Here is a 22861-nt window from a genome sequence, read left to right on the forward strand (position 1 = left end):
AAAAATCATTCTATGATTCTTTATATCAATGTTAGCAAGACACAGTTTATTTTTTAATGAAAGCTATTGCTGAACAAATAGTCATGCCATTAACGAACCTCATTAGTCAAATCTCCAAGGAAGGCGTTTTTCCAGACATACTCAAAATATCCAGAGTTATTCCTTTGTTAAAAAAAGGTAATAAATCATCTTTAGACAACTATCGTCCAATTAGTATTGTCTCCATAATTGGAAAAATCATCGAAAAATTATTAAAAGAGCGGTTATATTCCTACTTTGAAACGAGGTTGTATTTTAGTGAATCCCAATATGGATTTCGAAAAAAAAAATCCACCACTCAGGCTGTTTACAAGATGGTGAATGACATAGTGGAGGGTCTTGATCAGTGCAAGCACACTTCCTTGACTTTATGCGACTTGACCAAAGCGTTTGATTGTGTTTCACATGCATTACTCATTGAAAAACTGAGTCATTATGGTTTAAGAGGTACCATTTTGAGTCTCCTCAGCTCCTATCTTGAAAACAGATATCAGTGTGTTGATCTCAATAATATCAAATCAGACATCAAACTGATACAACATGGAGTACCTCAGAGTACAGTACTTGGACCTTTTTTATTTATTGTGTACATAAACGACTTATGTCAAAGTATTACACCAACAAAATGTATTTTATTTGCCAATGACACCACTTTTGTGGAATCGGATAAGTCACACATCGATTTGATTCGAACTGTTGACGAGAACAAAAACTTAGTCAAAAGCTGGTTCACAAAGAATAAACTCAAATTAAATGAAAGTAAAACACAGAACCTAATTGTCTCCTCAAATCTACTCTATCAGAAAAGAGAAAATGTATCTTTTCTTGGTATAATCATCGACGATCGGTTAAACTGGTCCAGCCACGTAGATTATGTACTTCTAAAGCTCTCTAAAGTTTTATTTGTTTTAAGATAACTCAAACCAGTTACCAATCTAAACGTATTGAAAATATCTTACTTCTCTTTATTTCATTCTATACCCTCACAAGGTATTCTTTGGGGCAACTCAAGTAATGCCATAATGGTATTTCGATATCAGAAAAAAGCCATTCGCATTTTAGCAAATATAGGATACAAAGATCACTGTCATCAACACTTTGTTCAGCTTGGTATCATGCCAGTGCCTTCATTATACATATACATCATTTTGTTAGAGATACATAAAAACATAAACAAATTCAAAAAACACTCCGATATACATCAGTATAACACAAGATCTGCAGAGATGTTGAATCCCCAATGGCATAGACTAGCTGTTAGCAATAAAAATTCTCTGAATCTAAATTTGTATAATACTCTCGATAAATCAGTGAAATCATTGGAATTTAACAAATTCAAAGCCGTCATCAAAAAGTTTCTCCTCGAAAAATGTTTCTAGAATATAATGGAATATTTGAACCAAGCAAGTTCATTGAGAAACCCAAAATATATATTTTTTTTGCATCAAATGATTATTTGGTCAGCCAATAAATTATTTTCAAATAATAATTTTATTGTGTTACTTATATGTATTCCGTTTATGTGTTTAACATTTAATTTTTATTGCAATGTTTCTCTTTATGTACTGTGACCTGCCATAAATGTATTTATACGTAAAATGGTTTAAAAAAAGTATATCTCTATCTCTATTATTTACCACACAAAACAAAGAACGGCTGAAAATATAGACATTCATTTTGGGGAAACGACTCTAGAGAAGTGCCACACCATTAAATTTCTAGGTGTAACTATGAGTGATACACTTTATTGGGAATCTCAAATAAGTGAAATAATAAAAAAATTGAACAGTAAGCTTTACCAGAATTAATATAAATGTTCTGAGAAATACAATCCTGACTATCATATGGAATTTTGTTATGGGGCATGTCGTCTTCAGCACAAAAACTATTCCTAGTACAAAAGAAAATGCATAAGTGCAATGTTAAATAAAAATCAGAGATAATCATGCAAACTTCTTTTTAAAAAATTGAATACACTCCCACTTTTCTGCATATATATATATATATATATATATATATATATATATATATATATATATATATATATATATATATATATATATATATATATATATATATATATATGATGTGTTGTTCTTCCGGGTGTTCATCCGTTGTGTGCTATTCGATAGCACACAACGGATGAACACACATCATATTCTACCATCCGTGAAAACCTACATTGTAAAATATATATATATATATATATATATATATATATATATATATATATATATATATATATATATATATAAATTATATTTCCTGTTATATACATAAAAACAGAAAAAATTCCCTGTCATAATGACATCCACAATTACGCAACAAGATTCAGTCATCATCTTTACACTATAGCCACTCCAAATGTTGTTTGCGTTGGTGATTTCAACTTAGATGTATTATGTTTGGAAAATTTATATGTGAGCAACCTGTTATCAATATTTGAAACTCAACAACTCAGTCAAATAATTGACTCGCCGACTGGTATAGGCCTCCAGAGCTCTTCGCTTATAGATTTAATAACAGTGTGAAGTCTAGAAAGAGTAGTAGAGAAGGGTGTCAAGGATGTAGATATTTCTAATCATTCTCTCACATATTGCCATATTAAAGTAGATCTTACGGTTAAACCAGTGAAATTCCTACAATATCGAAATTTTAAAAATTTCAACTGTGAAGCCTTCAATTTTGACTTGCGTAGAATACCTTTTTTCAGTATTTATGAAACTGACGAAGTGGACACGAAATTAAACATTCTTGTTGACAATTTAACTCAATTATTCAACCGACATGCTCCCTTTACAATCTCTAGAATAACAAAGCCTCCGGCACCGTGGCTAACCGATTAAAATCAATTAAAAATTAAATGAAATTGCGAGATAAGGCTTCACTTGAATACAAAAAATCACCAACTGACGAGCACCGAGTATACTATAAACAGCTACGTAATTATACAGCACAAGCTATCATGAGAGAGAAAAAATCCTATTTATCAACCAAACTTGATGATTGCAACCCTAAACAATGTTGGTCGATACTGAAAAATAATAATATAATTACTTCAAAAAAACCTGATTTGCCAACTCACTTGAACGACGCCAACCGCGCATCAATGACTTTTTTGTAAAATCTATTTCAATAACCCCACCATCCTATGTTTTACTTGATGAATATAATAACCATACCTTACTCGATTCCAACTACCGGCTTACATCTGTGGATGATATGTGTATATTACGAACAATATCTTTGATTAAAAAAAAATTTATCGGATGCGATGGGCTCAGTATAAAAATGATCTCATTGTATTGTCCTTTTATTCTTCCTTATTTAGGGCATATCATCAACTTTTGTATAGAAAAGAACTTTTTTCCGGCTATGTGGAAAGCAGCATTGGTAACTCCAATACCAAAAAACAATAATCCAGTAGAACTGAAAGATCAGCGGGCCATCAGCATCCTTCCTGCTAGCTCTAAAATAATAGAAAAAATTATAGGACAACAGCTTCGCTCACACTTAGATAGTAATAAATTACTACCAACAGTACAGTCGGGTTTTAGGCGTGGTCACAGCTGTATTACAGCTCTAGTGAAGGTAACCGATGATATTTTCAATGCAAGTGATCGAAATCAATGTACCGTCCTGGCTCTTCTAGATTTCAGCAGGGCATTTGACACCATCAATCATGAGCTGTTATTCTCGATCTTACACTACATTGGCTTGTCAGATGATTCAGTTCTTTTTTTTCGAAACTATCTACACTAAAGACGCCGGGAAGTTGTTCTTGATGGAGTACATTCCACGCCTTTGAATTTAAAAACAGGCGTTCCACAGGGATCAATTCTTGGCCCTCTCCTATTTACGATATACACCAGTCAATTAGTGAAATGCCTTCAGTATTGCAGTGTACATCTTTATGCCGATGACACCCAAATCTATTATTCTTTTGAATCACACAGAGTAAATAACGCTAATAGGCGGATCAGTCATGATCTCGATACATTTTCCTCCCTTGCTGAAAATATGTGCTTAATGAATAATACATCTAAGTCGAAATTACTAATATTCTGTCCAAAAAATCACAGAGATGTTGTAAAACAACAACTCAACATTAGTATAGGTTCTAATGTATTGTAAATTGTGAAGGAAGCAAAAAATCTTGGAGTGACTGTAGATAGTGATCTCCGATTTGATTCCCCTGTGAACAAATTAATCCATAAAGTTTACCTTTCACTCAAGCTGATTTACGGAAATCGAAAATTCCTTCCTAAAAACACAAAAATTACTTTATGTGACAGTCTCGTTCTTTCATCTTTGAACTATGCAGATGTACTCTATGGACCATGCCTCACAATTAGGAACAAGAAAAGACTCCAAAAGATTCAAAACTCCTGCCTTCGCATTATTCATGGAGTACGTAGAAGGAACAGAATCTTATTAAAGCTGTCAGAAACTTGTTGGCTCGATATGGAAAACCGAAGGTCATTACACTCAGCGTGTTTCTATCATAAGGTTATCTGCAATAAGATTCCGACTTATCTATATAATAAAATTACTTTTCGGGCTGACGTACACAACTTGAATGTAAGGCATAAAGTGTTATTAACTCCTCCGTTACACACTCATGAATTTTTCAAACGATCATTTACGTATCAGATATGCAACGTTTACAATAAACTTCCCCCTCATTTAAAACATTTCAAAATAGGTATTTTCAGGCAAAAAAATGTGGAGGTTAAATGAAAGAACAAACCTGTAGTGTTCTACACTGCAGTTTTGAACTTCGCCTTTTGGATGTTATATTATATTTCACCCAAAAAAGACCATTATTATTATTATTATTATTAAGTATTTAAATACCCGATTTTATAACATCTAAATGTGTATTTGTGCAGTCACACTCACACATCTGCACACAAAGGTTGGAATGCGCGCTCACACTTGCAGCGAGACAATGATTCAATAACACTGACTGTAATGTGAACTAGTGTAGTATTGACGCTTTTTTAGTGTAGTCAATTGTCACTGTTGCACCACAATGAGATTTTAGTATTTTTATTTATCAGGTAATTCAATTATTATATGCAAGTCCGTGTTAAGAATCACACGGTAAAAGGTATGACCCCGTTAGTCTTTAGCTCGCACAAGTTTCGACTTCTAAGGGTTGTCATTATAGGGGTGCGACAGCTAGTTAACGGAAAAACAGCTTTTTTTAATATGTTATTTTTATGTATTCATTCGATTTTAGGATCAAAATAATTTTTGGCCATGGATAAATGGCTGAGCTTAAATAAGAATGGTAATGACACAGGTTATAATGCTACAAATTCTCCTCGGGCAGGACAAAGTATTGAAAAACAGGCATCTAATGTGCGAAAAAGAAAATATGATGTTGTTTTCTTCAATTTGGATTCACATTTCAAAATTGTAAAGGTAATGAACAACCTCTTTGTGTGATCTGCAATGAATTATTGGCTCCGGAGAGTATGAAACCATCAAAGTTGAAAAGACATCTCGAATCAAAGCATGTTTCGTATGTCAATAAACCTGTTTAAAATCTGTATCTGTTTAAAATCTGTATCTGTTTAAAATCTTTCAGTAGAAGACTGACACTACAAATTCACATGTACTCCGTATGGCATAAAGAACTCTCAACTTTTCAGCGAGTTATGGATAATACCCTATTAGAAATTCAAAACACTAAACATGTCTAGTTTACATGGGCGACATCATTATCTATTCAACAATACTTCATTACCATATTTCCCGACTAACTTAAATATTTATGAATATTTACTAGAAGCGAATCTCAAAATTCAACTCTGTATATAGTATATTTTCATGACTCTCACAAAGTAATTGAGAATTTCAAAATTGTATTTTTGAATAATCACAATTACCCATTTGGTTAAACAAAGTTTATAAAATTTTTGAGATTCTTCTGTGAGTTTTTCATTGTTTTTGGTGTTTCATCGTTTTTCACAGAAACGCATCATTCTCTTTCTATAAAAAATCGCTACTTGGTTGTTTTTTAAATGATATCCAACCTCTACCTTACATTCACTATATATGTATGATCAGAATTTTCTAGACTAGTAATAATGATTACTCTAGAAACTATCTTATAAAATTTCTTTGTGTAACAATGCCAATTGTTACAAAATTGTTCTTGATAACTGAATTTCGATTATAAAAGAGACAAACTACTGAAAAAATGTCATCAACGTTGGCTTTCCCAATTATAAAAAAACAAATATAGAAGCATTTATTTCATTCATTCAACAACAAATACAAAACTAGTATTATCGTATTACCTAAAGCCTAAGATATTCAAAATATTACAGAAATAAAAAAACCTTTGAAAAAAAAAATCTAATGAAAGGTATAGGTTATTATCTAAAAGATATGTTGTGAACATAAAGTTCATAAAACCATTTAAAATTCAACATTCAATTAGAAAAGTAACATTGTGATATAACCTGAAAATTTTCTGATATTTAATCAAAAGGCAAAGTTCAGTTGATAAACCTAGTTGAATCTTTCAGTATACTAATATTTACTCAGAGTCAGAGTTAGGGACCATTCATAATTTGCTTTCGGCACTCAACTACAACCAAATATAATATGTCATAGCTGCACATAAGTAATAAATGGAGAGTCTTTGATTGATCAATGTTTACAGTCATAACTTGAGTGTTATTGATAAATTAGCATAGTTTTAAAAAACGTGAAAGAGATTTTTAAAATTTTCAATATCATATATGCTACAGGAGTTTCAGGTGGTGATTAGAAAATTCAGGTTACACCACAAAACCAGTACGAACTGATTATTTTGAAAGAATATAAATGTGAAACTTCATTCTACTGACATTTACCTAACATAAAGCACATGTTCATCACATAATATTTTAATGAAGGTATATGTATATCTAGATGGAATTCTCAAATAAAGTTATTTTAGTCTTCTTTGCCTTGTTCTAGAAGATTCATGGCCTTGTGAAGATAATCCAAAGCATTCTTGACATCATCATAATTGAGGGCAGAAGTAGCGAATTTGCAGAATTTCTGGGCCTTTTGGATTTGTTCTGGACTAGGAGTGAACTGGCCGGAAGGTACAGAAATTTGATGGCCAGTTCCTGGCTCTTTTTCAATTTCTGGAAGTGTGACTGAAGCAACACTAGGGGCGGGAGTGGGGGTAGAGAAAGGGGTGGGATTCGTAGGAAAGAGTGGTGTTATTGGTGAAGACGCCGGAGCGTGAGCGAAGCTGTTGTCATCGGATTGTTTCGGCGGGTTGAACGGTACGAGGTTATCTGGAGGAGGCACTGCAGGGGTCAAAGGCTTTTTCAAATCTGTGAATGAAAAATAAATGGAAACAGTTGAGGTACAGATACATTTCATACATAGAAAATCATTAGCTACTGAGGAATATTATGTTACATAATCAAGTCAATCAATTGAAATCAGAATAAAGAGCTCACATATAATATGAATGAATATAACACAACATTTCAATAAACAGATATCTTTAGGTTGCTTTCACAACATGAGATATGTCAAAAAGATACAAATTCATTAACAATCATGAACACTAAATAAAATGGAGCCAGTTATTTACCTAATGAAGTGAAGTCGGCGCAGGAGCATTTTAACAAAAAAAGGTTTTTTCGTTTTTTTTTCTAATCAATAAAATAATAGTATATAAATCAACGAAAGAGAAATGTGGTCATTTCTTGGAAGCAAAATACTATGATTTTTCTATTACTTGACTAAAAGTCAAATGTGGTGTATAGATTCACCAAATGCTATATATTTTAGTAATTCAGTACAAAATTAAGCGCTTCAAATGGTGATAAATGCTCTGGTCGCTAAAAAAGAAATAAGTCGCCATTCATATTATCAAATAGGCAATACATAAAAATACATTTTTCTCACTCATACCATATCTTTGTTGTACATAATATGTCCATTGTTATGGACATATTATGTGACAAATGTTATCAAAATGTAGTCAGTAAAGCCAGTATGCTTTTGAGCAAGTAGATTCACTGCGAGTCTAAAAAAGTATACTTTCGTGTGAGGGGACTGCTCAAGTATATTATGTAAGCACTATAGGAGAGCGGGGGGTCTTTTCTAGATGGTGATTACGTCATTGGTAGTTATTTACTTTTTCACACACATTGTCTGATTGAAAAATGCATATAACAAGTTTATGTAAACATGGGATGGAGAGAAAGAGCTTTGCTTAATTTTGCTGACAAGGGGGGTGGGAGGTAAATAATTGTAATAAATATGCTTACGTAATACTTAAAGGGCCCCAAATTTGTAATTCTGTATTCCTAAAATAAAAAAAAAATGAATCTTAATGAACTTTTGGAATCGAAACATTGTTTTGTTCCTCTTATCCTTTTCAGTTGTCTGTTTGACAAAACTCTTGTATATAAAGTGCAGTGTAATTTTTGGCAACTTCCACTGCTTCAAAATTTGGCAAAAACGAATATATATTTTTTTTAGAATCAACTCAAGAATTCAATAGATGACATATCTTTCATTGAGCAAACGAAATCTTTTTCTGAAATAAGTACCTGAATCCTAACCTTATTATTTATGTAACCTTTACATTACTCTTCTGCGCTGTCCCTGTTTTACAATGCCTGAATCACGTTCCTGGAATTCTGTAATATGATTGATAATACCATCAAGAAATCCATCAAATATGGAATTTTATTCAGAAGATTGGTCTATTGTTTCCTTTTGGGTGTTGAGTGACTTGGTATGCCTCAAATCTTGGATTTGAAGAATATAACTTCCAAACACTTTCATATTTACTTTGATGATTTTATGAATGTTGATGGCTGATTCAAGTAATTTGATTACCTTCTACCTAACCTCATTGAAGAATGACATATAATCAGTGGAGACAATTGAACTCTGCACCCTGTATATAGCAATCCGACAATTGAAGACACTCTTTATAATTTGAAAACCATCACTTAATTATTACATGAATTATTCTTATGCTGTAGACTTAGCTTGTGAGAATTCACTAGCCTCACGTTAGTAGTCACATTACAACAATTACATGTGTGCATAGGTGTTGCAGCTGCAGCCTCATCTATATCACTCGTTTCACTGATGGACCTCCTTGGTAACTCTGGAGTTGATGCCAAGGAAGATTATCACTAATGATTAAAAGATTAACCACAATCACATGAATACATTTTTTCTAATATGTTTTCACCAATGCACTCGATGTAAACTAATATAACAAACGCTCCCTAGCTTCTAAAATACAATTTGGGGGGGATTCATAAGAACGTCACAGACAACCCATCACTCCCATCTCGATGGGCTAACAGAAGGTGATACGAGCATGCAGTGCTCTTTGGAGGTTTGTAGAATGCAGATGTGTGCATTGTCTGCTAGTGATGGGCTAATTCGAATTAAATATAATTGATAATTAGATTATCACAATAATTCGAGAAATCGAATTGATTATCAAAATAAATCGAATTATTCTTCTTCTAATTATATCGTCGTTGCTTCATTCTTTAGGCGCATTTGACCATAATTTGAATCAATTTGACATTATTTGCTTCGCCGAACTTAAACATGTAGATGTTCACTATTGTTTTTACCAAATATAATCAAATAAATACAAACAACATAAATATAAAAATTGAAGATGAACGTATAAAAATAGTAACATCAGTGAAGTATTTGGGATTTCAACTTGATAATTGCTTATCATTCGACGACCACTTCAAATATATTGAGAAAAAGATTGCAAAAAAATTATATTTTTATTTCCAATAACTTATCAACATATACAAAAATTATGGTATATAAATCAATAATCCAACCCCATTTTGACTACTGTGCATATATTTTATTCTCTTTTAATTTGAATATAGTGCAACAAATACAAAAACTACAAAATCGAGGAATGAGAATAATTTTAAAATGTAATAGGTATACACCAATTTCTACCATGCTATCTGCTCTATAATGGCTCTCATTATCCAAAAGATTATTCTATTGTACCATGGTTTTCATTTATAAAATATTAAATAAAATGACCCTACCATACTGGCTATCATTAATAACTTTCAATAAGGACATTCATCACCATTCTACTAGGCACAACAGCCACATTCATATAAATAGAACAAATACAAGAAATAGTATGAGCAGTTTATTTTTTAAAGGTTTTGTCCAATTCAATGATTTACCTTATTCAATTAAATCTACTCTATCATTAAAGATTTTCAAGAGCGAACTGTTAAAATATATTCATGATGGAAATTGAAAAATTCCTTTTTGTTCAGTTAAAATTATGTACGTATATAAAATTGTATTATTTATATAAATTTTGTTGATTATATTATATTTTAAGTTAGCTAACCTGTATATTAGGGAATCCTAATTCAATAAAATAAATTAAAAAAATTAAAATTAATTCAAAAATTCAGAATCACAAATGTTTTGCATATTGTTATTTTCGAGTTAACCGCTGATAGTAGGTGCTCTTGTACTAATCTTATTCCAGATTGGGCTATTTCCTACAAAAGTTATTCTCTGCTCGATCAAATAACATCGAACAGGACAGCAAATAATTTTTAGCAGGAATGACCTGGTCTGGAATAAAATTAATGTCAACAAAATACACGTAGTACCAAAGCTATTTGAGGACGGTCGGCAATGATTTATCTGAAAAATTGATGATATGAAACGTTGTTCCAAAATTCAAACAGGACTTAATGAACAAAATGAACAAAAAATTCACAAACTCAAAATTAATTATCAATAAATAAAAATGAAACAAAACATTGTTCTTAGTTTACAGTAAAAGACTCAGTTTAATCTAATAAGGTACATTGACATACTGAACAACTACTGTATAATCGATGTCAACTAAGTGATTCTACTGCGCATTGCAAGTGATTTATAGTTCGGATAATAATTCATTTATTCAATAATTCAATTACTAACAATTCAATTATCGAAATAATTCGATTATGCCCATCAGTACTGTCTGCCCCAAAAGGTAGCGTCCCACTAGAGCCACCTGACGTCACAGGCAACCCCACCACCAATTCCAACTATATGCGCTAACAGAAGGCGATATGAGCAGATAGTGGTTGTCGGAACTTCTCAGAATACAGACGTGTGCACTTAGAGAGGTACCGTCCGGTACCTCTAGGTACCGTCAAGTTGGATGGTACCTAGAGAGGTATCATCCAACTTGATGAGCTAACAGTAAAAAACACTCAGTACTAGGTGGATCTTCGTGGTATGCAAACGTGTGTTTACTCTGTACAAACTTGTACAGAGTAAACTTGTACACATAAAGTGTATGCAATCTAGCTCCCCTAATCTTAAGGTCAAATTACATGTTCAAGGTCAAACTACACTTTCAAGGTCATGCTTCTTGCACATATCTGAAAGACGTCCTTAAAGGTCAAGCCTCAGGCACCCTCCGATACCAAACCCGAGACGACCGTCTAGATCAAAACTCAGGATCACGTGTCAGACAAAGTCAATACTGTTAATGACGTCATAGTAGTGACATTAGGTCAAGAACCGGCTGTAGTCTCTCCTACATATTAAAATGTATTAAAATAAAAAAAATCTTACTCTTCAAAATTTGAATTAAGATTGGCAGTTTCCTCTCAGAAACGTGTTGCTTTTAGCATTTGTATTTTCTTCTGATAAAATGAATATTTTCTGTAGTTAAAATTTGAATTTCAAATAAACTCACTATCAAGTTTATATTTAATGAAAATGTCACATCTGTTTCAGAAGTTTTCATAAACATATAAAATTTCATATATTTTGTTTTTTTATCACACAATTAACTAATTTGTGTGCGCCACTGTCAGTGGAGGGTCTATCGCAGGTAACCCACGAGCCCAAGAATCTGACAACTTCTATACAATCTGTGTCATAGATATTCGATAGTTTCAAAAAAAATTATATTTTTGCCATGAAATCAGCCCTTAAACTTGTACTATGCACATGCATTCATTACCACTGTAATGAATTGCAATTGCATAGTGGTGGCCTGTGTCGATAGATATATTTTTTTAACTTACCCTCAAAGTCAATAGGTCCGGTATACTTTGTATAGGTTGCAAGTTCCTCTTCAGGTATTTTACTGTTATGTAATATAGCAGAATCCTCCTCTTCAAAAGACTTTGGAGGTCCTGGTAATGGCATTTCTCCATTTTTAAGAGACTTGTGAATGTAAGCTGCTTTCCACTTTGCATACTTGCGTTTCTCTCTGATATCATCTGGAATTGGACCAAACTGATCTAGAACATCCATCAACATGCCTGCCGTATAAAAAGTTTTAACAGTATTCCTGAAATAAATAATAGAAATTAGTAAAAATTTATACTTTCCATACTGAGTCTCACTTGTTGAAAATCTGTGCTAGATCTTGCTGATTAGCATACTCAAATAAACGTAATGCATATTCTTCAATAAGTGACTGTGCAATTGTCTCGCTTGTAATTCCCTCATTATCACCATTTGCTTTCTTGGTTTTTTCCAGCCAATCAAGGAGTGAGCGAATAAGTTCTGCAGTTTCTGGCGATTTTTTTCCCGGAACAATACGTAAGGCCAACAGACAGGCTGACATCCGGGCTAAAATTTACATTGTTTTTTAATGGTACAAATAACTAAAAACATTTTTCAGCCCCAGAAAAATAGTACCTGGGTTACTACAAAGTATACAGAGTAGTTTCGCAAATTTTTAAGATCAGCAATGTGTGGCGTATAACTTTTTTCAAAACCTAATAAATAACAAAATAACAATGCATACCTTCAGAAATTATAAATATGATACAAAGGATATATACACAGAATATTTATTTTTTTTAGTTTGAATTAACCAATTACTATATCATTTTAAAGTGCATTATCCAACTGAGTTTGAAGTGGAGGTATTTTCGCTAAATGAATACACAAATAATTAACATACATTAGGTAGCCCAAATGATGACGTTGAAAAAAGAAAATCAGATTTCTTGCATAAAGGGGTATTCAAAAAGATCCTATATATGTAATAGAATTTCTAAGTATTTTTTGGTTCTTTTCAAGAATTTTCTCCAGATTGACCTTTGATTTTGTTTCAAGTTTTCAAATAATTGGTTTTTGCAACATATTACTATAATCATTGGGTGATAATGCTGGTGCATCCTCCTGACTGGGTTGGAGCTTACGAGTCAGGGTCTGACCAGCTCACCCTTAAAAAAAAATGAAAAATAATAATAATGTGTATTCAATTTAAAAAACAACCTTTACATATTTATGCAACTGCATTAGACATTGTTACTCTACCATGTAACTACCAAATTACCAAAAGGTTCACATAGTTAAAAGTCCATGATAATAATTATAGAATTTTCACAACATGTTTCACTACACGGTAGCTTCATTAGTTAGTTACTGATGAAGTCATTCATTCACCATTAGTGAACTTTTCTCACAAAATATCATTAATTAACATATACACATTTCAACTGTTTTCCTAGAAATAATATTACCAGAATTAATCATTAATCTAATTTAGTACCTACATGTACCAATAGTACCAATATTGTACCTACATGTTTCCTAGAGTAATATTATATTGTTCCTAATTTTTTATTTAAAATACACCTGTTTCACCAGATTTAATCATTCATCTAATGAGTTTTTTGTAATTATTTATTGTTATTTGTTTGTATATAAAAGATATTGTTGAATAGTTTAATAAATGTATCGGTAACTGATGAAGCTATCATGTAGCAAAACACGTTTTAAATAAAATTTGTTGTAAAAATTCTACATTATTATCATGAATGGTGTTGTCAATTTTCATCAAGTAATGGGTCAGAGTATTCATAATAGTTAAAAGTTGCGAAAATGGAGCAAAAATCCACATACAGTGGAACTGAATTTGAAATTTAAATCACAGAAAGATCACCTCTGGTTTGGGATTCGCTTCTGGTGTGTTTTCCCAGAATAAAAAATCAATCAGATTTGGATCTTAAGTCAATTTATACTCATTTTTATTATTGTTCTACGAAATAATCTAAAATAACTACAACAGTGAAATTTTACTTCACTTACACTAAATACGAAATTAAGAAAAACTTCCTCCACACCATAACTCTTACTCTTCTTCATGCATGTTTCACCTACCAAGCTGGTATCATCAGGAGACAAACTGTACTAGGTATACATTACAGTATGAACTATACTATCCAGTGAACCTCATCACTAAGAATAGTTAATCTCCTGATAATGCCAGTTTGGTAAATAAAACGAGAAGAGTGTAACAGAATGTGTTTTCGCTTGGGTTTAAACTCAGATGGAGAAGTAGAAAGTCAAAACCTTTCTTTACTGTTGTTCTTTCTGCGAGGCTCAACTCACCCCAATAAGCAACTACAACATTTCTTTCGTCATGTTCATCTGCCAATTTCAACAGATGAGCTAAAGGTTTGACCTCCGACGGAACAGGAGGAAAATTTACCATTTTGAATTATTACAACTCCTCCACAAAATAATTTTAACTCTGAACTTTGGAAAATATAAGAAAAATTTACCAATAATAATAATGGCAAATGACAACTAACGTTACTTAAATGTCATGTGTCACTGTGAATTGTTATTTGTTACAAGCAAAAATGTGGTTTGGTGATTCCTAAATGACTGCTGAAAAACTGTTTGGGTATGAAACACGGTTTAATGAAAATTGGTGAACCCGACATCAAAATATGTTTTTCCTCTGTATTAAAATACTAATCGATGATAATGTTATGGTGTACATTTGTCAGTCTTTATACTATGATTTGATGATATTTTGATTTCATCAAGTACCGTTACCCTCAATGAAAATGTGAAAACCATTTGGAACTACAAATGAAACTTAATTTCGTCATTCAACGAAATTGGAAAATCCGAAATTTCAAATCCGCCAAAAAAGTAGGTACTCGTAGCGATATCTAGTGGAGAAATGGATGAAAATTTTCATTTCAGTCTTGGCATAAGCTAAACCTTTGTATATAGACTCAATGGCTGAACAATCGGGTATATGAAAAAATCGGTTTGATAGAATTTGCGATGCGCCTGATTTATGATTTTTTTTCCATGACTGAAACTTGAAATTGAGATTATGAAAAGTAGTCAAGAATTATCTACACATTTCATTTCATCGCCAGAACTGAATAGAATCTATAATTACAAACTCATGTATTTTTCATGCCCATCCAGCAAACAAAACTTTTTCATCGAAATCATAATGAAATTACATTGTCATATAGATGTTGACACGACATTCATCGCAGATATTTAGCAGAGGAAGATTGTAGATGCCTTTACGATATTCCATTTACTTTTTGATATCAACAAGATGTTATTCGCAACTTTTCTGGAAGATATTAGTTATTTTCAGTTATTGTGTTTACGCCGCTCATAATCCAATATACATTGAAAACTTGTGATGCACTGTTTGGAACTTTCGATGTTGTAATGGATATTACCGGAGTTCTATCCCAACACCAAACCATTATTTGTAACAACTCAACACGTATTTCAATCACCAAGTGGTCATCTTCAAGAGAAAGAAATAATTGTTCAATGAAGCGTGACGTAATTATAAGTTACAAGCAAAATTCAACAAGGAACTTGATAGTATAGTCTCTAAAAGAATTGAGGAAGAACTGCAAGCTGCGAATAAGAATAAATCCAATCTACTACTTTTCTTCCAAGGTGATTGATGAAACTATTTCAGATATAATAAGTACTAGAAATGTTACACTACACTAGAAATATCAGAAATCGCCAAAAACGTTTTATTTACATAATAGACAACAGGTTTCTTTCACTACCAGTAAAATTAAAACAAACAGTTAATGACTTGGTTTTGGATGACGGAGGGCAATTTCTCAATCTTCCAGTCAATGTAGTTCTACGCCTAAATGATTCACTCATAGATTTTCGGTAAATGCCTAACGATTATTTTTGTCCAACGGTATTATCAAGTCGAACATGCAGAACGTGAGGTCCTTATCATGCTTCCGTCAAGTCACTAAATCGTTACATCGAGCATCGAGAAGATCCATAGAAAAGTAAACACGCTGATGTCAAAGTTACACCTATAAAAGTTGCTGCTCGTCGTGCTGATGAGCTGAGGTCCATTATTCAAAATTTAAAGGAACACGATGTTGAATGGCTCGATAAGAATAACGTAGACATTTCAAAATCGGATGAGAGTGAGTAGACACACAACATTGAGCAGCAAACATGCAATGTCATTGAAAACTTAGAATCATGGATTCGGGTGTCATGGACATATTAATTGGAATTAATATGTAGGTATACCAAAAATCTTTAAAAGGTTTCTTTTGTTCGTAATATTACTAAGGAGTATAATATTTGTACCTTACTTTTTGTTGAAAACCCTGTCAAAAAAGTTTATTCAAATAAATATTATGTGCGTTCCTCTATGCTAAATCTATTTCTTCATTTGTCATTTCTAAAATTATAACTGCTGCTCATGAAGTGATAAAAAAACAGAATAAGTAAAAAAACCATAAAACAATGTTTACGTAAACATGGAATGGGGGATAGGAGCTTCGCTTACTTTTGCGAATAATTTTAATAAATATGCTTTTGTAATACTTGAACGGCCCCTGATACAAATGAATTTGATGGCCCAAACATTTTGCCAAATAAACAGACTCTTCAGATGTGAAATGATACCAAAATGGTTGGCAAAAAGTACGTGTAATAAATAATTGAAGGTGTTCATCTAGAGAATTATTTGTATTCCAGTTTTAATTCATACAATCAAAATCAAATATCGTTGTAGGAGTTTGATGTTATTTCAGAATTAGCATATTGTGTCAAAATTACAAAAAGATATTTTTCCCGTGTTATATATCACTAATCTCTTTGACATGAAAGTGTAAAGTTTCACGATATCACAATCTGATATTCTCACCATAAAATTTTGAGTATGATGAAACAACGGCGTCAAGACGTTTTCTTAGACATCTCAAAGCGATATCGCAAAACGTATCGTGATATCTCGAGAGGTCATCATGTTGCCTTGACAGTTGTTTAGCGAGAACGTTTCACACAACAAATTTGTTGTTCATCTGACAATGTATGTCACTGTGAGACGTTGCTAATTGTCTCACCACGGCTAGAGACTGAACTAGGCATTCGTTTTTATTCTGTGTTATATATAGCTGTTATTATCGATGGCAGTTGCTGTCTACAGACGTTCTCACATGCGCCAAGCTGTCAAATCATATTTCAAAGTTCAATTTTTGTGAAATGGGGGCTATAATAAATTTAAGTAAAATAAATATTCAATTTTTAGGCATTAATCTCAGAATAGTTAATATACACAGAAAATTTACTCAATTTCATTCCAAACGAAACTTACACCCCACATCTTCTTATTATAATTCAAGGGTAAGTCTTTATATAACTTCTTTATTCAAAGATTTTCAGGAATATTCATTCACAACCATTCGCCCCCTTTGTTATCTATGGCTACACATTTTGGTTGGGTTAAATCACTTTGTATGCGAAATTCTCCAGTTTTAAACACAGCCAAAAAACCTCTTGGTTTGGTCTTCAAATAAATACTGATGGGGATATTTTTGACAGTGTTCAAAATTCACAATTCTGTTTTTTAGTTGACGTTACCATGAGCTGTAATTGATTAGTTTCTGATTTTCAGTGGTGCACTACAAATAAGGAACAGCCACAAGAAAAATCCAAATCCAGTGGTGGTATTTTGGCGTTTACATTGAAAGGAGCTTTCAATAGCACTCCCAAAAGTCAACCTGTTAGGGGATGTTTTCACCCAGGAGCTTCAGTTCTCTCTCGAGAATCATTACCTTTGAAAGACCAAGATGTTGTTTCTGGAAGACAAATGATGCAGAGTATGTTACAATATATCTGGCCAAAAGATGATAAAATGATAAGAGACAGGGTAAAACTCGCAGTAGGATTACTAATAGCAGCTAAGGCAGCAAATGTATGTGTCCCATTTACATTTAAATATGCTGTAGATTATCTGAATGCCAGTTCTACATTAAATATGGACTCGGCTCCTGAAACAGCAACTACAATAGCCATAAGTCTCCTAGTTGGATGTGAGTATTCCAGATATCATAGAAAAAAGAAAGAAATATAAACATTCTAAAGAGCAACTACGTGGTATTGGACATGTCAGCTCATACTCAATGTATGAATTGAATATATTAAAAAAATTGGCTTTCTTATACTCCATCTTTATACAAAAAAAATTAGGGAATCTTTTAAAGAAAAGAAGGAAGCAATCAATTTAAAAAAATTATTTCTATACTGTTTCGAGAACGCTTTTCTTCTAGTTTGTGTCTGAAAGTTACTTCTTTGTATGATCTATATTTTGTATAGAGGTATTTTTTGAAATTGCTTTCTTCCTTCCTTTGTTTGGAAGATTCCCATTTTTTTTTGTATAAAGATGGAGAAGTAGAAAACCAAAACTTTTCTCAAAAATTAATCTCTCATAAAAGTATACCCCTTGCACTTATAAGATTTTACCACAAGATCCAACAAAAAAAAAATCAAAACAATTCCTAAAAACTGATTAAAAAACTGCATGAAAATAAATATATAGACAAATGTGCCAAATACCTCACATGCAACGAGTTTTTCCTAAAATGTATTTTTTAACAAAAAGGATGGAATACCTTTTAGACTTTTAGTTTTGTTGGTTCTCCTGTCTATAGGCTTTCTAAATGGATTAGCAAAATATTGACACACGGTTTCAAAAAAGATTCATTCTATGTGAAAGATTCTTTTGAATTTTCTAATTTTATCAGAAATGAAATTATACCTAAAAATTATATTTTGAATTCTCTTGACGTTTTATCTCTTATTACTAACATTCCTGTAGATCTCTTAATTAGTATAATTAAAAGAAAATGGGAAATCATTTCAAACTTAACCTCTTTACCATGGATCTTTTCATAGAAGTTTTTGAATTCTGTCTAGACTCCAATTATTTATGTTACAATGGATCTTTTTACACACAAATTTTCAAGTTGGGAATGGGTAATTGTATTTCACCCATTTGTGCAGACTTGGTCATGGCAGAAATACAAAATATATACATAAAAAAAGTTGTCATTTCATTGCCTTTTTTCAAAAGATATGTTGACGATATTGATACTTCCATTCCATAAACTATACAAATTGAAATATTAGATATTTTTCATAGTTTCATCCGAAACTGAAATTCACTCTTGAAATGGAAGACAACAATTTGAGGACTAACATTCAACGTACCGATAGAAAATGTCGAAGTTAATGGCCGAACATATGCCACTGTTGACAATACAAGGATTTTTATTATTTTACTTAAAAACGACTTATCATGAAAAAACATAGGGCTACTCTTTCATTCTAAATTGAACAAAGAGTTCAAAAATAAAATTTATTTGATAAAAATCGGTAGACATATACTTCTTTCTTCAAAAATATCGAAGTTAAATCCCGTACCCACGCCTCTGTTCAAGATGAAAATTATATTTCTATTGAAAAATATGGAATTTTATCAATTGTCACTGCTTATTGAAATATCCCTAATTATTTCAGAAATATTAAATAATTTTCATTTGTTTCTTGAAACTTCAACACCTCGTTCTTTCGTAACAGAATATTTTTGGACCGTAGTTTATATGGCATCAAAATATATGTATTTACCCCAACAACTAATCGAGACACATCCATCCATTCTAAAAACTTGATTGAAACAAAAAAGTCAAGATACATTCAATAAATTTTTCTATATGATGTTCTTTTCACGCAACTAATTGCATGGGACCTCATTTCTTCAGCGTTTTTTTTCACCAGCCCTTTTGTTGTGTAATAGATACCATTTCACTTTCACGTAGTAACTCAATTGAAGATCTTGGTCTATATTTTGATCACAATTTGTCTTTTTCAAACCACATTAGATCGAAAGTAAGTGAAGCATTGAGAGTTTAATGCTTTATAGTTTGCAATTATAGATCTTTTTCAAACATATTTTCTCTAATTACTCTTTATATAGCTTACTTAAGGCCAAATTTAGAATATGGCTCTGTTCTATTATCTTCATTCTACAATTACTATAATACATTAATTGAAAAAGTTCAACGTGGGTTTCCTAAAGTTTATTTACCTCAAATTTTAACCATAACATTCAAATTGAAAGTCTTGAATTATGCAGAAAATTTGCTGAAATAATGTATCTATATAAATTACTGCACAGCAATGTAGAAGCTGAGGAGGTGTTATCTTTTATAAATTTTTTGTGACTCATTTTAGAACTAGAAGTATAAATACTTTCTACAGCTGACTGGCCAGAACCAATTTGTACCTTAAGTCCTCATCTTTAGCATTTACAAAAATCTCTATTCAATTTCAAATTTGTTTGATATCAATTTTGATTCCATAGGATATATTGTAGTTTTTTTATTTTATTATATTACATTTTTGTTATTCATTTCCTCAAACTGTAACTTTGTAGTTAGAAGCACCTAAATTACTTTTTTACCATACTTAGTTAACCCTGTAAATGGTTTTTAGCTGTTGGGTAATAAAGGCTATTATTATTTTCCCCAAGTTTGCGCTGGTCAGGCCCGAGAGAAAATCTCGATATTTTATCTGTTTTTCCTCTTCTTTTCGGATGATATTTGTCTTGCCATTAGCTGAAAACTCCACGACAAATATCGTCTTGCTCTGGTGGTCAAGAAGGACTACATCAGGCTTATTAGCTTGTGTGAGACTGTGGATAGGGAACGAATAGTTCCAATAAATTCGGCACTTCGCGTCTCCACAACGGATTCAATATCTCCTGTAGCGTAGGGCAACACCTGTGTCTCGTCAATACCGTAAGAGTACCGTAGGAGGTAATAAAGCACGCTTAGGGCTGCGTTATGTCGATGGATGTAGGTCGAAACCGCATATGCTGGATTATTATTATATTTGTGCACAATATTCGCCCGACAGATTTTCGGCCACTTTTTTTGGCCGTGTGGTACCTTAAAAGAGTTGAAAACAAATCGACTTTAACATTGAATGAATGCATAATTGAAGTCAAACAAACAGAATTGCAAGCAAATTAGAGTCACGAACTCCCAGAGGTCAGCAACACCTGGCCCTAATGCATCAGTCACCCACTATTGCGGAATTGATTGAGTTTGGCATGTATCTCCAAAATTTCGGATCAAATCGTCAAAGGTTTTCACCTTACCTGCTTTTACTCTGCAGCTTCCGGGTAAAGGGGATGCATCCGCCCAATCAGCAGCGAAGAGTGGACTGTAAGGGTGTTGATTGCTTCGTGGGTATAAAGGAGCACACATAAATCGTCACTTTGATTTTGGATACTCAAAACATTCTATTCGTATATCACGGAGAGCAATTTTTTGGCTAGTCCCCTTGACGATAGGCGCGAGGAAATAAACATATACGGTGTGATGCCAAATCCGCAATATATTCTGATATATTCTTATAATAATAATTATAACTGAATATGGTGGGGTTATCCGAGAACTCAACACCCGCAGTAAATTTTAAAAGTAAACGAGAAAGCCACTCGCCTTCAATTGAAAAATTGATACAATTTTTTGCAGTCAAAATAAAGGACAATGCTAGTTGCACTATTTACCAACAGAGGTGCTTATTGCTGAATTTCAATTAAGTGACTCTATTAAAACCATCAACGTTTACTTGAAGGTGATTGACAATGTTTCATGATGAATTTCATTAGTTGAATTTCATTGTCATATAAAATGATTTGAAGTCCCTGAAAGAACTAAAAGAGAAGATTTAAAAATGAATAGCTGAAAATAACAATTATATTAAGCAAAAAACCTGAAATGAAATAATAGTGAAATAGAATACAAGTAAAAATTGAACAATTGAACAAAAAATAAAAATAAAAAGTTAAGAGAATCCAAGCCAAGTTACTTCACGAGGTTTCGATTGTTGGTATCCACAATCGTCTTCATGTGATGACTGGACTGATTCCTCCGAGAGATGACTATTTATGGGTTATTCGAGTACTTTCACTTTCTCCACTTTCCTTTTTCCACTTCACTGGTTTAGTGGGAGATGACCGTTTGGCGGGAGTTGGCCATTTTTCGCTTAATGATAGGTTTCGATATGTTGCGTATCTCTAAGCTAGCTTGGCTGAATACATGTACAACATGTATACATGGACAACATGTATGCAGCTTCTTTGAATTTCCTCCTAAACCAATGTTTCTCTCTGTGTATGATCTCAGCTTGGGACCACTCGATGTTATGTTGATGGGTCCAAACATGCTAGGCTATTCCTGATTTGCTAGTTTTTCCTCACTGTGTGTGTTTCTTGTGCTCGGCAATGTGAACATTCAATGGCCTCTTAGTTTCACCGATATAGGATTTTCCGCACTCACTTGTATTCTATTTCACTATTATTTAATTTCAGGTTTTTTGCTAAATATAATTGTTATTTTCAGCTATTCATTTTTGATTCTTCTTTTTTAGGTTTTTCAGGGATTTCAAATCATTTTATAAAATATCAGACAATAGAAGTCCGAACTAATGAAAATGAAACCATCAAGTTGAACTACTCTCAGCTGGATAGATGGTATTAGTAGTATTTTTACCAAAATATTCAAAGATAAGCAAGTTTATTCAAAATGATATGATTGTTACACCTCATTAGTTTTTTCATCTTAAATTCGATTTTTTTTTATTCACTTATAAATATATTGTCATAATTACATTTATAATTACAAAAGTGATG

General features: G+C 32.4%; 2 protein-coding genes across 2 annotated transcripts in view; one reads left to right on the forward strand and one right to left on the reverse strand.

Annotated features, from left to right (window-relative positions):
* Positions 1-6288: 6288 nt before the first annotated feature.
* Vta1 (Vesicle trafficking 1) lies at positions 6289-14676 on the reverse strand. Its single transcript, XM_023160777.2, has 4 exons — positions 14455-14676; positions 12453-12681; positions 12129-12397; positions 6289-7385 (listed from the first exon to the last, which is right to left on the reverse strand). Exons 1-4 carry the CDS (start codon positions 14555-14557, stop codon positions 6994-6996), a joined length of 993 nt encoding a protein of 330 aa, XP_023016545.1. The 5' UTR covers positions 14558-14676; the 3' UTR covers positions 6289-6993.
* A 2603-nt stretch (positions 14677-17279) lies between these two features.
* ABCB7 (ATP binding cassette subfamily B member 7) overlaps positions 17280-22861 on the forward strand; it is a 42963-nt gene continuing 37381 nt past the window's right edge. Inside the window, exons 1-2 of the mRNA XM_074183677.1 lie at positions 17280-17505; positions 17777-18194. Of these exons, the coding sequence (XP_074039778.1) occupies positions 17365-17505; positions 17777-18194 (559 nt within the window). The 5' untranslated portion in view covers positions 17280-17364. The remainder of the gene's footprint in view (positions 17506-17776; positions 18195-22861) is intronic.

This window comes from Leptinotarsa decemlineata, unplaced genomic scaffold, assembly GCF_025532065.1.
Source record: "Leptinotarsa decemlineata unplaced genomic scaffold, Ldec_3_MD MMD2_tig00026340_RagTag_RagTag, whole genome shotgun sequence".
NCBI classification, from domain to species: domain Eukaryota; kingdom Metazoa; phylum Arthropoda; class Insecta; order Coleoptera; family Chrysomelidae; genus Leptinotarsa; species Leptinotarsa decemlineata.